Raw genomic sequence first — 17380 nt, 5'->3', positions numbered from 1 at the left:
AAAATACACTTTTAAGTAATACCTGAAGTAGGGTGGCACAAAACCATAACGATGTACTCCCAGTTCCTTCTGGAAGTTTCTCAAAGTATTCTCTTTCATGTGCTGCAGAACACATCCCCCTCCCTCCTCAGCTCACATCTCTCTGACTTGCCACCATACAGCTGCAGTAACTCTAGTTAGGTAGAATGATGGGTGTACCTGTTCTTCACTCAGGGGAAAATAGTACCCACTCGTTCCTATTTTTCTGTTTGAGAATAAAAATGAGGATACTTCTAATATTGCCTTTGAACTTTTAGAATTAGATAGTTTTATAAAATCAAATTATCTACTCCTTTGTAAAGTGTGTGATATGGCTTTGCTCTGGTAATAAGTAGACTAAGGCTTATTAACTTCTGAAACCACAGTAGTGTACGTTTTATATCAGTATTTTAAAGTCTTTTTTCTTTTCACCACAACCCACACTAAGAAATACATTTTAAGCTGTGACCAAGTGTACACACACGCACACACGCACATTCCGTACATTCATATCTATAATTTTTTTTAAGTTTCACAAAACTTACCAAGGATCTATGCAAAATACTCTCATATATATCTATTCTATTCTAATTCATTAAGAAAATTGATATCAACCCACCAAATTTCCTTAGACCATGCTTTTTTAACAGTTTTATGATTCTGTACAGAGGATGATTCTTTTGACTCTTAAGTAAATAAAATGTCTGGAGTTCAAGAATTCAATTTTGGAAGGTGAGAATGTATTGGTTTTTAGAAATATGTTCTAATTTTGTTGTAAATATTAACTTTCATGTATAGGCAGGATGCTTTTGGTGCTAGTTGCTAGTTTTTCTTTGATTTCTAGGAGGGTGATTGGATAAGAAAGAATTATCTAAATGGTGATTTCTTTTCTTCCTGCAGCTCTCATGTGTGACTGTAAGTCTAGTGCATCATTAACCTAAGGACCTCACCACTTGGAAGTTACAGTTTTCGTCATCAGCTTACCTTATCCTTTTTGGTCTGGTTGTTTTCCTCAAACAGTGGAAACATCTTTCTTTCAAGTTGCTTTTGTTGAAGAGTTAAGCAAATGGCTAATAGCAGCTGTGGTAAAAAATCCACAAAATGCCCCAACTGTTCATCTGCTTCTCAGAAAAATGTGCTTTGTGTATGTTCTTGTAAAACAAAGCTTTCTCCAGTGTCAGTGGTGGAAATGTCACAGACATCGAGCATTGGTAGTTCAGAATTTACAGTTTCACCAGAGAGAAAAAAAGAAAGACAAGCCAGCAAAGATACTACCTCTGGAAAAGATTTGGTAAATATTGAAGATTGTACATCTCAACACAAGTGGGTGTCCCATTCCCTGATCCCATCCCTAGATTCATCCATATCCCATGGACCCTTGTCAGCCAATTCATTGCCTTCTTAACTATTAAAGTAACATTTCTTTCTTACATAAGAGGTGAGAAAAGTTGGTTGGTAATTTCTTTTACGCTCTTTCCAACGACTGCCCAAATTAATGATTTCTCAGGATTATGAATAATTCAGAATGTTATTCCAGCTTCTTTTTTTAAAAATGGTTTATATGGAAATGAATTGGTTTTCAAATTGAATTCAATCTGGATTTGGGGGCATTTTCTTCAACTGATGCAGAATGAGATTTATGGTTGTGGTTAAATATAGGGTGGTTATTACTTAAGACAGTTCCTGGTTATCTAGATGGAATATCAAGTATACCTTACAAAATTGACTTGCATTAGTTACAATCTATGACTACCCAGTTGGACAGGTTTTGGTATATTCGCCTTTATAGAGGAGAGGCACTATGGAAGATTGTCATTGATATAGCAGAACTTTGGAGACAGAGAGCAGTAAGTTTAAGAAAAGTTAGGTTCTCAGCCCTCAAGTTTGTACCTTTTTCACATTTTCACCCGAAACTGTTATTTCTGATTTGTATTATGGTATAGTTTTTGCCATATAGGTGTCTCTGAGTGAATTATTGCTATGTTGTCTTCATTCAAAGCATATTTTGTGAATGTCTGGCCAGTAATTTTTTGTGTATAACCTATTTGAGATGACTGTTATGTCTTGAAACAAGGGTGACTGAGAAAGCTGTGAAGTTGCCTTCTTTTGTGATGTTAAAGATTTTAAGTCCTGATTTATCTTCTATGCAAGCCATCATGTAGACTTGCCTGGATAGAGGAGATTAGATTGAATAATTTCTTAAGGCCTCTTTTAGCCTAATGAGTGAATGAATTATATAGGCCTTAGAATTTGTAAAAAACAGTAAACTATCTTGTACACAATAAATATCTTGACACACATTAAAGATTTGTCAGATTATTATATCTTAAAGTTAATGTTAAAATTTCTTTTTGGTCCAAGCCCTCAAAAACCTCAAATGTAGAGAGAAAATCATCTCAACAACAGTGGGGTCGAGGCAACTTTACAGAAGGAAAAGTTCCTCACATAAGGATGGACAATGGAGCTGCTATTCAGGTATATAGAGAGGAAACTGAAGCTACTAGAAATTTTCCAGTTTCTTCTAAGTCAGTGTTAATGGCAAAAATGATTTAAAAGTAAGTCTCTAAGGAAAGGAAAGAGGAAACTTACCATTTTTAAGTATGTCAAAGTCTTTACTAAAGAAAATGCAGATTAATTATTTTTTCTGTTCATAGAGGTGCAAATGGACTTTAATGATTAAAGTGGAGAGCATTTTTATTAGACAAAATGAGAACATTTTGGTCTCCAGGTCTTGCCCATTGCTGAGGGCAGTTGTGGAGTCTTTGTATAGACCTATTCAAGATGCAGACAGAGACGAGGTGACTTGGATGGTTTGGCTGTTCACTTCTTTGATGACCAGTAGTGAGGCTAGAATTTCCCTCATGGACCCCTCCATATTTTTCCAGCCTGTGACTGAGTGAATACCAATATTATTCTTCCCAGGATTCTAATTCTTATATACAAATATGACTTAAATTTTAGTACCATTTTAGAAATTAAAATGTGTTCCTTTAACGCCAGATTAAAGGAACTGCAACAAGAACAACAAGAAGAAAATTGTGTTAATGTTAAATAACTTTAAAAAATTACTTTAAGAAATATTTGGCAATTTACTTGAAGAAATCAGAAAAACTTTCTGAGAACTTCTGACCTGAAAAGTTTAAATCTTCCCCTGTAAACAAAAGACCTGAATTTTTTAAAAATCCACAAATTTACTGAGTTTTAAATTTAACCATAAGAGCTTTTATAAAAGCAAAATGTATGTGTTTTGAAAAATTAGGAAAACATAGATAGAAAAGTGAAGAAGATAAAAATCATGAGCCAGACATAACCAGTTTTAACATTTATTGTCTTTACTTCATTTTTCTAGGCATGTATAAGTCTTACCCTATTTTTTGTTTTTGTTTTTTTCCTGGTTTAAATTGTAAAATATTTCAAATATACACATATTTTTAAGAAATAACATTAAATGGTATAGTGGAAGTTTCTCTTCCCCTATTAAATAGACAGGCTCATTTTAAAGATATCAAACATTTCAGAAGAGTATAAAAAAGGAAGCTACAGTCATCCAAAGTTCTACTACCTAATGATAACTATTCTTAATATTTAGATGAACAACTTTCCAGACATCAATGTAAGCACCTCCACATATACAGATTTTTCGTAATGAGATCATATCATGCATGCTTTCACACTCTATACTATATCATGGACTTCTTATATGTCAATAAAAAGAGATCTACGTTACTATTGTAATAGCATCCTCTTAAAATTATTACAAACAAGAAGTCATTTTCTCCTTATTGTCATCACTATGTAATGATGCCAAAGCAGTTAGTTGAAGAAAAAGATTAATTTATAAACAACTAGTTGGGCAGTTGGACTACTTTTCTATCCATTCTTCATTTAAAAAATCCTATAAACAGTATTAAAATACCTTGTCCAAATTGTGGTTCTATATGTCTAGAGATGAAATGAGAGGTTAATTTTTAAAGGACAAGAAAAGTTGGGGAAGTGGTTAGGGATTATTGAGATTATTTTGTTCTGTGGGAATAAAAGGTTTAAGTGGAGATTTAACTCATTTTACATAGTGTATAGTTGGGAGTTGCAGGTACATATAATAAAATGTTTTGTCTTATTTTAATCATCTCAGTTTTTTGACTTTGATTCTCACTATCAAGTGGTAATGGGAAGAGGGAAAAGCCAAAGTAATTGTAAGTCATCAGAAGGCAGTGTCCTGAGGACAATCGCCTGGACAGGATGTGCCCTGCCTGAGTGGGAGTCACCATTCACAACATTCAAGACCTCAGATCTGGAGCTCCTTCTCCAGGGTTCAACTCCGTGTACCCAGTCTCTCACTTCTCTCAAATATGCATATGTGTAGAAGGTTCCTGACTGGCTGGCTTGCTGACTAGATTGATTTATTGATTCAGTTCATTTATCAGCTCACTCATTCATTCCACATTTGCACTGCTGTTCCTTTGAAATGCCTTCCTTGCTGTGATTGGATTATAGAAAAATATTCTCAGTTATTTTTTTTTGCCTTTGTTCCCTCACATGCCTACCTCAGAAGCCATATCTTTCATAACGTTTTCCCTTATTCTCCCAGTATTTTAGCTCTGGTCTCTGGCCCCAGTGTCATTTTGTATTTTTTTTTAACTTAAGATTTTATGACTTAAGTAATAATCTTGTCTTTTTGAGTAGACTACAAATTATGAGAAAACAGTAGTTATGTTTTATTCATCTTTGTAGCCCCCAAAGTATGTATCACAAGGAAATATCCAAGGAAAATCTAACATGTTGAAGCTGAACATTTTTCTTTTCTTTTCCTTTTCTTCTCTTCTCTTCTCTTCTTTCTTTTCCTTTCTGTCTCTCCCCTTCCCTCTGTCTCTTTTTTCTTTCCCTTTCCTTCTTTCCTTTCTTCCTCCCTTCCCCTTCTCTCCCCTCCCTTCCCTTCTTCCTTCTCCCTTTTCCTCCCATGCACTAAGCATGAATATTTTGCCTACAAGGTTTCAGGCAGGCTTTTTAAAGGATACAAAAGAAACAGCTTCATAAGGTGTTTCTAGACCATCTTGGAAGGAAAAGAATGAGCCAAAATGTTTGTAAGCAAGAGTAATAATAGTGTTTGAGGACCAATGCATACATGTTGAAGGAAGTCAAACGAACAATTACCATTGTGCAGAGTTAGGCAGAGAAGCCCTTCATAAGGAGGTAAGTAATTAGTTGGATACGGATCTTCTTTTACAAAAGTTAAGAAAGGAATGTAAGCAGTAGAAAACATAAAGTCTAGCAGTAACTTACCTGTTGCATGGTGAAGATGAAAGTAGTCACGCAGAGGGAACGTGGCATCTCTAAGGCAGGCTTTGGCTGACTAACCCAACAGAGGCTCCCCCGAGCAGCATTAGCTCAGGTGTTCTCTCCTGTTCTAGTCCCTGTGCATCATGGGTCGAGAAACTCTTGCTACTGCCCTGGAGTTGATTCAGATCAAGGAGACTGACTCCCTGCAACCAAATTCACAAGAAATGAAAGTGTAAATGAGTTACCCGCTTGTTATTTTACGACATGAAGTGGAATGCTCGTATTGTCAAGACCCACGCATTCTGTCTTTGTAAGCAGGAGTAAAACGATAAGCAGAAGGATCCTTGGTCTGGATAGTGTTACTGTGGAAGGTTTTTATTTTTTTTACAGTGCTGATTTATATTAATATTTTGGTCATATATTCCTTTTCCTAAAACAACAAAAGTGATTTTTTTAATAGAAACAGTGAAGATAAAGAAAAAGTGTTACTTGGTAAACAGGAGAGCAGTTGTTCAGTGGTTAATATGTGCTGATTTTATAGTGTAGCTCTCAGAGTTTGGTGATAATTTTTTGGTTGAATGTATCTTATACACACGCATATATATTTGCATGTATGAATGTTCCATTCCTCCTTTTTCTTATGAAGACATTTCATTAATATTGTAGTTTATAAGAGGTTCATTTTTTATGCTTTTGAAGTTTTTTACATTTCTTTGTAAGGATTTTTATGGTTTTCCTCTAAAGGATATTTAATAAAATTCATCAAAACTTATTTTTGTTTAATTAAGATGCGTTTATTAATATTGAAGCAAATATGGGGTGTCTTCTATTTGATTTTACCCTGGAGCAGAATCACTCTTCCCTTGGGTGGATATCTGTCAGTATTATATGTTTATTTGTAATCCTGATGAATGGCAGAGAGAGACAAAGGAACTCATGTTTTTTATCCAGGAAATCTATACCTTTGGAAGAATACTGGGAAAAGGGAGCTTTGGAATGGTCATTGAAGCTATTGACAAGGAGACAGAAACTAAGTGGGCAATTAAAAAAGTGAGCAAAGAAAAGGTAAGGCATATCGGCAGCGTCCTACTGAGGGCACAGTGCCAGTGCAGGGTGGGGTAGGCAGTACAGTTTTTCACACTAACACAGCTGACCCTGAGGGCCAGGGCCTAGGCTGTTCCCTTGGAGAAATGTGGATATTTCTCTAGCCTTCTGGGACGGGACCAGTTCTTAAACTCAAGTAGACAGGTACTAAAAAGCAAGTGAAAGGATTACCTAACATAACCAGCATAACCAAATATAGGTAAAGTTTACCAGAGTGAGCTGAAGGTGAGGGCTGATCATCAGTATGTGTAGATGTAGGGCTGTGGGCTAGCGATGTCTTAGTGAGAAATGGGTCTCGGTAGTCTCTCCTGATGTGGTTCTGATATACTTTGTCCCTATCTTTGCCTTTCCTTTGATTCCCTATTTCCTCATTGGTAGCTAACTCTGTTTATTCATCCTACCTACTCTTTCAGTTTGAACCACTTTTCTCCCAACTCTCTTCTGTACTGTTTACTTGTAATCACTGTATGTCTCACAAGATTTCATTGGAGTGAAGAACAACTGGGCTTCTTTTTAAGGGAGAATCTAAGTCCTCAAGCTTTATATCTGATCGTTTCATCAACTTTAAAACACTTTCTATGCCCGAGGAAAAACAAAAGACAACATTAGGTGTTTTCCCCTTGGATTTGCGATGATAAATATTACACTTACAAAAGGAAATAGTAGGTTTTATGTATTCTTTAAAACAAGCCATAGGAAATTATATACCATTTCCCCCTAAAGTTTAATACAGTAACATTAAATCTTAATAAAGGGAGATCCAGAGCCCTTCTAGAAATCTTTAGAATTAACTAAATGAATTGTCGGGGCTTCCCTGGTGGCACAGTGGTTGAGAATCCGCCTGCCAATGCAGGGGACACGGGTTCTATCCCTGGTCGGGGAAGATCCCACATGCCGCAGAGAAACTAAGCCCGTGCGCCACAACTACGGAGCCTATGCTCTAGAGCCCATGAGCCACGACCACTGAGCCCACGTGCCGCAACTACTGAAGCCCACACGCCTAGAGCCCGTGCTCCACAACAAGAGAAGCCACCGCAATGAGAAGCCCACGCACCACAACAAAGAGTAGCCCCTGCTCGCCACTACTAGAGAAAGCCTGCGCACAGCAATGAAGACCCAACCCAGCCAAAAATAAATGAATTAAATAAATACATTTATATATAAAAAAAAAAAAACTAAATGGGATGTTATTTCCTTTGCTTTGCTCCTATCCCAGATTGGGTTAGGGGTTAGGTTTTAGGGTTATGTAGTCAGGATGCCTGCTTGCAACTTTAGGAGTTCATAATCTTGCACATACCTATTGATGCTGAGAGTTTTCAGGACACTAAGTAAAAGTTATATAGTCAATATATGAATTGGACAGTATATTACTGCATTATATACAGGTCAAATCATTTGTGGAGGGAGGTAGGAAGAGGATTGAGATGGATATTGTGATAACTCTCCATATCTAGTCTGTATAGGAATTCACTCCTCACAATCACTATTTCTCTTGACCCTCTAGGATAACCTTAAACTGTGACTTTCATCCTCCATGGGTGAGGCACAGAGGGTGGGCAGTTTCCTGTCCCTCCTGAGATGGTAATGGTTGAAGGGTAAAGGTAATTGGAAGCAGGGATGACACTAGGAAAAATTTTAACTAGGTAAAATTTGCCTTATGATCAATCCCTTTCCAGTCCTTCAGGAACTATTATGTCTCTCCCAAACTTGGCGGGGGCAGGGGTTAGGGGTAAGGAGGGAGGAATAAGAACTTTATTATCCCTTTCAGGGATATTTTCATGTGAATGAGGACAATGTTTATCCTTGAATAATGATGGTAATTTAGATATCAAGAGGGGTGATGACTGGGATGGTAGTAGTGGTGCTTAGGGTGGAGAAAGCCCTTCTGGAATTTCTTAGATGACATTGTAGACAGTTACTTATATCCTGAATGAAGGCCTGGTCAGGTGTGGTTAAGGGTTACATGTAAGGAGATAAATTGGAGTTAGGTTGGTCTGAAGGCAAAATCTCCATCTCCATCTTGATCGAGCGTGCTCTCTCTCCTCTTTCTCTCTCTGTCAAATTTTTGAGGCTGGGGGACTAGGAAGTAATATAATGCAGGGCTAAGTGTAGAGTCTCACTGCCTGTTGTTTCTTTTGATATGTATATAAATATAATCAAAACAAAACAACAATAAAACAAAAACATTTTATTTTAACAATTGTAACATTTAATGAGACAGATGCTTTATATCCGTTTTCTAATTGATGTCCCGGGAAAGTAGATTTTGTTTTTATTATGCTAACATCAAAGGATCAATACGATTTTGAAGGAAATTCCAAAAAGGCTATTAAAAATTGCAATAATTTTGTGACATGACAGAGACCATGTTGTAGCTAATTTATAGAAACAGTCCAAGAAACATGTGGTTTGAGGCCAAATTATATATCTCTTAAAATTGGACAAAGGATAAGATGGGGCATACTTTAATCTTAACACATAAGTTAGTTGCATGTTATCTTTTGAAAAAGGAACTTCTAAAGAAAATGTAGGAAAAATATTAAATAACTTTAACTTTTATATTGAGGTATGCAGTAATGAAATTCATATGTGAAATCTATGTTTCCTCATCATTGAAGGCTGGAAGCTCTGCTGTGAAGTTACTTGAACGGGAAGTGACCATCCTAAAAAGTGTGAAACACGAACACATTATACATCTAGAACAAGTATTTGAGACGCCTAAGGTAAAGCTTTGTCAGGTGCTGCATTTTGAAAATTGTTATTATTACAAAATGAACATCATTCCCTTGGGAAGTAATCCTTTTGGGACACAGTGGCTCATGTCCTTGGCATGAGTCTGTCACTGGAGATTGATGAGAGCATTCTGGGGGACTTTTTATTGTTGATTTTATAGTTAGGTGTCTTGACGATTAGATTGACGTTTTTAGTGAAATTTCTGGTGGCATGTTGAAAACAAATGTTTAAAATTGAAACAACCTCAGATATAACCCATTTGTGACCAGAGCTTCCTTAGAAGTGTCTTTCTTTTTGCTTTGGTCCTTGGTTCTCCATTAGAGTCTCTTGGAATATTGTCATAATTTTGCAAGTCTAGCTTCATAGTAGAGTTGGTATGGGCATATTTGGCACTATGTAGAAGATATTTTGTCATCTGTGTCTTAAGCTAATATGTTTAATCTTCCTTCTTTCCTAGATGTTTTCATTCTTGTCTTTCAATGCTTGTAATTTCCATTTAGAGTTGTTCTGAAGCCTGGGTTATTTGCCATTCTGCCTTCAAGTTGTTTATGTACGTGGGCTTGGGTATTTCTCTGCTCGGAGGCAGTATGATACAGTGGTTACGCACGTGGACTCTGGGATCAGATTGCCTGTGCAGTATAATCCTGGCTCCAACACTTGTTAGCTCTGAGACCATGGACAAGTTACTCAACCTCTCTATACTTAAGTTTCCTCATCTGTAAGATTGGTTTAATGATAGTATCAAACTCACTTGGTTGTTGAAGGATTAAACGGGAAAGCGAATATAAAGCATACATCTCATCGACTGTTAGCTATTGTTCTTTGTTTCCTTTGACAGTCTCTAAGGCAGCAATAGTCAGCTTGCGTTATGCGTTATGCTTGATTCATTAGAAGTGCTTGATAAATGTTAGAGACCACAGTTACCTTTTATGGGAGCAGTATATGGCAGTGGTGCCAGAAGCCTTCTCTACCTTTTCAGTTTTAGAGTTGTGACTTATTTTATCCTCAAATCTGCTTAGAATAGTTTTGCTCTTTATCATCAGTTTTAACCAGTTTCATTATGTTGTGCCTTGGTATAGTTGTCTTCATGTATCCTGGCTTGGGGTTCATGGAGCTTCTTGAATCTGTGAGCTTATGGCTTTCATCAAATTAAGGAACATCTTGGCCATTATTTCTTCAAATATTTTTTCTGCCTTCTCCTACTTTTAGGACCTCAAGTACACATGAGATTGCCTGACATTGTACAAAGCTCACTGATGCTCTATTCATTTTTTTTCCAATCTTTTTTCTCTCCCTGTTTAGTTTCGCAGAGTTTCTATTGTGATATCTTCAGATTAAGTAATCTCTTTTTCTGTAACATCGTATGCGCTGTTTATTCCTTCCAATGGAAATTTGCTTTGGATCATTTTTCTATCTTCCATGTTTCTACTTAACATGCTCACTATTTCCTCCTCCTTAAATATAGTTACAATAACCTTTAATATCCTTTTCTCTTAATTCTATCATATGTGCCATTTCTAGGTCAGTTTTAATTGATTGATTTTTTCCCCTTCATTATATGCCTGCTTCTTTAGATGCCTGTTAATTTTTGATTGGGTGCTGGCTATTTTTAATACTCTTACAACTATTTTTGAGCTTTATTCTGGGACATAGTTAAGTTATCGGAAATAGTTTGATACTTTCCAAGCTTGCTTTAAGCTTTGTTAGGTGGCACCAGAGCAGCCTTTGGTCTAGGGCTAATTTTTCCAGACTAATGAGGGAAGACCCTTTTGAGTATTCTACCCCATGAATAATGAGATTTTCCACTCTGGCTAATGGGAATACAAACCCTTCCTGGCCATGTGTAAGCGCCAGTGATTGTTTCTTCTGATCTTTTCACATGGTTCTTCTCCCAACTTTGGGTAGTTTCCTCATACATATGTGCTAGTTGGTACTTTGCTGAAGAGTCGAGGGGGGCTGTCTGCAAATCTATGGAGCCTTCTCTCCATAGATTTCTCCTCTTTGGTAATCTTCTCTGTGAACTTCAGTTGTCTTGGCCTTCAGGGACTCCCAGCACCATCTCCTCAGTTCATGTAGACTGCTGGGCTCTGTTTGGATTCCTTTTCCCTTCTCTGTGGCTTGGAAACTCTCCAGACAGTAAGCTAGGATAATCACGGGGCTGGTCTCATAGGTTTCCCTTCTCTCAGGAATCACTGCCCTAGGCTGTCTGATGTCTAATGTCTGAAAATTGTTATTTTATGTACTTTGTCCATTTCTTAAGTTGTTTCAGGAGGGAGGGTAAGTCTGATCTGTTACTTCATGTTGGGCACAAGTGGGAGTCCAAATCTAGAATAATTTGAAGGCCAAAGAAACCATCATCTGTGATTGTCTTTTTTATGTATTGTTTGCCCTTGATTCACACAGGTCACATCTGACTCCCCATCTTCCCAACTCACACAAATGCCTAGACCTTCCGTTGAAGCCATCTTAAGGATGAATGGAAATTGCTACCTGAAGGGTTAGGCTAAGATAGTAATGCTGATCATGCAGTTTGACTATGTATGGTTTCTTGTGAGTCCAAATGTTCTACACAATTACTTTTAATAATTGTATAAAGAGTTGTAAAAAACTTCTGTTGATATAACTTTTATCAACGTACATATTTTAAAATGACATCAATTTATATTGTAAGCTCTGCTAGTATAACTTTGCCTTCCAAATAGTTCACTTACCATTTCATTTCATGATCCTACGGTGTTGTCAGTGGAAAAACTACGGCCTAGTTCAAAAGCTTATTTATGTGTTAGACTTTGCAGCATTCTGTAGTTACTTTTGAAGTTCTAAACATCTTGAGATTGAGTGAGTCAGAATTTTGACTATAGGAAGAAAGGTTGTTAGCCTTGTCCTCCTGTATTCGTGCTTGCTGACTGAACACAGAAGTTGCACTAGTAGTGGTAATAGAATAGGATCAGATTCCAGAATCTTAAAAACAGCAGTGAAAATGTGGTATAGGATAGAATGGAGACATGGAGGGTAGTCTGTGTCTGAATAGCATAGGTATGAAAAAGACACGCATTTTAGTTGACTGTGAATCTTTTTGACTTAATAGATGACTTGGCTATCGGAATACCTAAGGTGATCTTAATATGTATGCACAGAAACAGCAAATGTGGAAGAGGCATTTCATTTGTGGCTTTTTACGATTTATACCCAATTAGTCACTAAGTCCCACTATTTCTCCCTCCGGGTATTTTCACATCTTTTTCTTCTTCCTTCTTTTCTCCATTCTGTGCCTCACATCTACCCTCTTATAATCAGAGGTCAGCTTACACAGCATGTGAGCCAGTGGCATGTGGCCTGTTTTTTTATGGCCCATAAGCCAGGTTTTTTACATTTTTAAATGGTTGGAAAAAACGTAAAAGAGTAAAATTTCATGACATGTTAAAATTATATGAAGCTAAATTTCAAAGTCCATAAATAAAGTTTTGTTGTATTGTTTATGGATGCTTTTATGCTGTAACAGCAGAGTTGAGTGGTTGCAAGAGATTGTATGTTCCTCAAAGCCAAAAATATTTACTGCCTGGATCTGGCCTTTACAGAAAAAAGTTTGTTGAGCTCTGCTCCTCTTTACTGTTAGAGTGTTCATTTAGAAATGCAGAATTGATAGTAGCACATACCTTTCCCCCCACTCCAGACATCAGCTTAAAAATCTTCAGTGGCGGGCTTCCCTGGTGGCGCAGTGGTTGAGAGTCTGCCTGCCGATGCAGGGGACGCGGGTTCGTGCCCTGGTCCGGGAAGATCGCTCATGCCGCGGAGCGGCTGGGCCCGTGAGCCATGGCCGCTGAGCCTGCGCGTCCGGAGCCTGTGCTCCGCAACGGGACAGGCCACAACAGTGAGAGGCCCGCGTACCGCAAAAAAAAAAAAAAAAAAAAAAATCTTCAGTGGCTCCTTATTGCACATGGGGAAAAAAAAAAAATCCCAGCTCCTTTGTGTGACATCCAAGACTCCTTACAGCCTGACACCAACGTGTTCTTTCTGGCCTCACCCCTCACCATCTCAGTCTTCTCTGACTTACCAAACTCCCAGTGCTATTAACAGTGAGATACTTGTTATTCTTTAACTGCCAGCACTGGTTTCTTTCTTTCTTTCTTTCTGTTTTTTTTTCTAGCCTTGCAGCGCTGGCATGCGGGATCTTAGTTCCCGACCAGGGATAGAACCCGCGCCCCCTGCAGTGGAAGGGCGGAGTCTTAACCACTGGACCACCAGGGAAGTCCCACCAGTGCTGTTTTGAGCTTTGGAGTCTGCAAATGCCATGTGCTATGCCTGTTCTTGCCCATATTCTCTACCCATAAATCCCTGTTCAGTCATCCAGACGTGCCTGTATGTTGCCTCTTCGGTGAGCATTCTTTAGGCAAAGGCTCCCCTCCTCTGTGACCTCATCACATTTCGGACATTCCTCTTCTGTTAGCCATTACCCCATGGTATTGTGATTATAGCTAAACTCTGAACTCCTTGAAGGTAAAGACTATGTGTCTTATGCTTCCTTTTTCCTCTAGTATCCTGCATAGTATCTTGTACATGATAGATAACAAATAGTTTTGAATGAAAAGATCGATTGTAACCATATTTCTGCTATACATATACCATATATAACATTTTAAAGATCCTCAGCTAAATAATTTGTGCTCTCTGTCTCTCTTTTTAAATTTATAATGTCAGAAAATGTACCTTGTGATGGAGCTTTGTGAGGATGGAGAACTCAAAGAAATTCTGGATAGGAAAGGTCATTTCTCAGAGAATGAGACCAGGTGGATCATTCGAAGTCTCGCCTCAGCTATAGCCTATCTTCACAATAAGGGTAAGAAGAGGATCCAGCTCACTGACTCCATGAGCGCAGATACCACTTTTGTTTAAGGGCAATTGTATTCAGGGTTCATAGTCACAGAAATAATGCCTACTAATATGGAAGATTTTCTTTTAAAAAAATTTTTCCTTTTTAACTTTATAGATATATTTTAATTAGAAGCAAGGCAGGTATGCAATTACATTGTACACAGACAAGATGAAATTATGAATGTTTCTACAGAACAGTTTGAAAAGAAGCTAATATTATCAAATCAAAAATAGAAAATCAATAATAAAAGTGAAATTTCTAAAAACACATATTAATAATGTTTAAAATCTATATATTCTAGGCATTTAAAAATTTTTAGATTAATTATTAGAGCAGTTTTAGGTTCACAGCAAAATTGAGAAGTTACAGAGAGTCCCAGATACCTCTGCCCGTGCATGCACATCCTGCCCCGTTATCAGCATCCCCCATCAGAGTGGTACATTTACCACAGTTGATGAACCTACATTGACACATCATTATCACCCAAAATCCATAGTTTGGATCCATAGAATCCAAAATTCTATGGATTTTGACAAATGTATAAAGATACATATCCCCCAGTATAGTACCATATGGGAATCGTTTCACTACTTTAAAATCCACATTTTAAATCCATTTAAATCCATAATTCTTCTAATTGCTTTACTGTTCTTTGGTGTTATTGCTACTGTTTTTCCTCGTGCTCCTGCTTTTTTTCCTTCAGTGTTAGTTTGGCTTATATGTGACTTTAGAAACTTCTCATTTTATAGGTGAGAAAAAGCTTTGTTCCAGAGAGGTGAAGTGACATGGTTAGGTGTGGCAGAGCCGGTACTGGAACCCAGGGGTTCATTCAGCAGATATTTCTTGAGCACCTACAGCATTGTGGTTAGTTCTAGAGTTACAGAAGTTAAAAGACAAGGCACCTGCCCCTCAAGGAAATTGAGAGGCAGATGGGAGATGGAGTACAGAAAACAAACTGTAATGCAACATGATAATTTCTGAAAGCCATATAAAGTGCAAGGAGCACAGGTATATTAAGTGCCTCATTTGATTTGGAAAGTCAGGGAAGAATTCACAGAGGAAGCAAAACTTGAGCTGAGGAATACAAACTCAGACGAAAAAGGGAGGGCTTTCCAGGCAGAGGGCAACAATTTTTGCAAGGGCAGGAAACCAAAGGCTTAATATTATGCTAATGTCGATTCTCCCACATTAAGCTGTAAATTCAGTATAATTTCAAACTAAATCTTAACAGGATTTTTCATGGAACTTGATAAAATTATTTTGAAATGGGTGAGACTAGTAAAGAAAACAATGAAAAAGAAAAACAGCGGAGGCAGCAGAGAGACTTGCCCTGCCAACTACTAAAACATAAAGATAAATTAATATTAAAATTTTGTGGTATTTATGTAAGAAGAGATAAGGAGAACAAAGGAAACAATAAAAATTCCAACACAGGCTGGAACTGTGTAAGGGAACAGTAAATAATTAGGTATAATTGCCAGTCCAGGGCTCATTCAGCTTCATTTTTCCAGAAATTATGCCTATAACTTTTTAAGTTTAGGGAAATGATTGCTATGGATATGAACTGAATCAGTTATTTGCAAAGGAAATATTTGGTACATGAGAGTATTTGCATGTACGTAAAAGTCCTACCTGAGCTCTGACATGTTCAACTGGAGATTTTGTGTCTCAGGGGTTTTTGTTTTTAATTTTGATGTATAGAGTAGGAAAGTGGTACTGATGTTGTAGAAAAATATACTGAAATAAGTGTAGTTTGTATACGTGTTGCCAGGTTGCAGTATGTTAACTGTTTATACTGGCAATAACATATGCATAGAAGTAAAGAAGTAATCCTCTATTTGAAGAGCGAAGGACATGGGAAACCTTCCCAGGCTTGTAAGTACACGTGTCTCCCTCCTCCAGGGAATACCTAACCTTGGACAGGATCCTCTTCCACACTTACCAGGCCACTTGTCATGAAGAGCAGCCAGTTGGAGCAGCAGGGGATTGGGGAGAGGTGAGGGAGCCAAAGAAAATGGCTCCTTAAGGTTAGAAACATGGAGAAAAGGGATCTGAATATCAGGGAATAGAAGAGGGCAGGGTTACACCTGGCCCTCCTCAAATTTTTCAACAGTGGATGTTAACTGGTCAAGTATATTTATTTGTTCTATTTGTGTCCTCTCTATTTTTTCATTATCCATTTCATTTGATTTGTTGTTTATTTTCTTGGTAGATATAGTACATAGAGATCTAAAACTGGAAAACATAATGGTTAAAAGCAGCTTTATTGATGCTAATGATGAAATGAACTTAAACATAAAGGTAAGATATTAGAAATGGTCGTAATTATTTGCCTATAAACAGTTTGATAGCGAAGTGGCAAAGTACATCCTCTTTTTAGATACATTTTGAAAGCTTTTAAACGGCCAAAACTAAGTGCTTGTGCTAAAAAAATTAAAATTTCACAAAAGAGGTTGTGACTGACAAGAATAATTTTACAAGTTAAGTGGTGCTCTTGAATTTTTCTAAAGTACATATTCATTTTGATAGTTCTAAATCATTAGTTAATAGCAAACAAACAGATGCTCTGAATTCTAATTAATTTCAAAATTATGCCTGGTAATTTGATGTAAATGTGTTACAGATCTAGAGAAAAAGTGCACCTTGGCTGTGCCTTTGATACTAAATTAATGCTAAAGTCTGTATTTCTCATTTAAAAATAAAGTCTGTATTTCTCATTTAAAAATACCCAAACTTAATAATTTGGGTATTAATATTTATGTCCTAAGAAAAATTAATGTGCCAAGTATTTATTCTTGAAGACTTTATTCAAATTAAGTGTCCCTTAATGTCAAATAAATGATAGGATACATTATTTATTACTTAGCACTTTAAAAGTGGCTGCTTTCAAAATATATGAATGTGTTAATTTAGGAATAAAATGTTGTCTGTGAATAACTTGCTCTGTTGCATTTAAACAGGTTTAACAGCATTGTTGTTTTACCCAAGTAAAGTAAATGTTCTTAAATATTTCCACTGTAAACTCTACGAGAACAGGAATTCTGTGTGTCTCATTCACTGTTGGTACCTGGAGTAGTGCCTGAAGCATAGTATGTGCTCAATTAATATTTGGTGCATAAAGGAATAAATGCTCTCCAAAGAACTGAATTGGATCATGAAAGCTTTTATATATTTGATATCTGTATAAATTTTCTGTGGAGGAAGATATGTATCTTAATGCTCCAAGTAGGATCATTGTGAACACTCCTGGATAAATTTATTAATCTCTTTAGAAAAATAGTGATATTACATTGTTGATAGGAATATTTTCTTACTCCATGCGGTACTGGAAACTTTCCATTCAGTGTCTGTGGACCAAAAGCCTATCTTTGATTG

At 37.0% G+C, this 17380-nt stretch overlaps 1 protein-coding gene across 5 annotated transcripts in view; it reads left to right on the top strand.

Annotated features, from left to right (window-relative positions):
• Positions 1–736: 736 nt before the first annotated feature.
• STK33 (serine/threonine kinase 33) overlaps positions 737–17380 on the top strand; it is a 77721-nt gene continuing 61077 nt past the window's right edge. For 2 of the 5 annotated variants that reach the window (XR_003791545.1, XM_029209106.1), the window contains exons 1-6: positions 919–1309; positions 2380–2493; positions 6247–6360; positions 9018–9122; positions 13831–13969; positions 16218–16306. Coding sequence is in view for 4 of the 5 variants with exons in the window: in XM_029209106.1 (XP_029064939.1) it covers positions 1085–1309; positions 2380–2493; positions 6247–6360; positions 9018–9122; positions 13831–13969; positions 16218–16306 (786 nt within the window). In the remaining variant the exon portion in view is untranslated. Of the gene's footprint in view, positions 1310–2379; positions 2494–6246; positions 6361–9017; positions 9123–13830; positions 13970–16217; positions 16307–17380 lie in introns of all 5 variants that reach the window. The other 3 variants (XM_029209103.1, XM_029209104.1, XM_029209105.1) reach the window with 3 other exon arrangements.

The sequence above is a fragment of the Monodon monoceros genome, unplaced genomic scaffold (assembly GCF_005190385.1).
Source record: "Monodon monoceros isolate NGI ecotype Baffin Bay Population unplaced genomic scaffold, NGI_Narwhal_1 Super_Scaffold_7, whole genome shotgun sequence".
NCBI classification, from domain to species: Eukaryota; Metazoa; Chordata; class Mammalia; order Artiodactyla; family Monodontidae; genus Monodon; species Monodon monoceros.
This window is presented reverse-complemented; position numbering and strand designations above follow the sequence as displayed.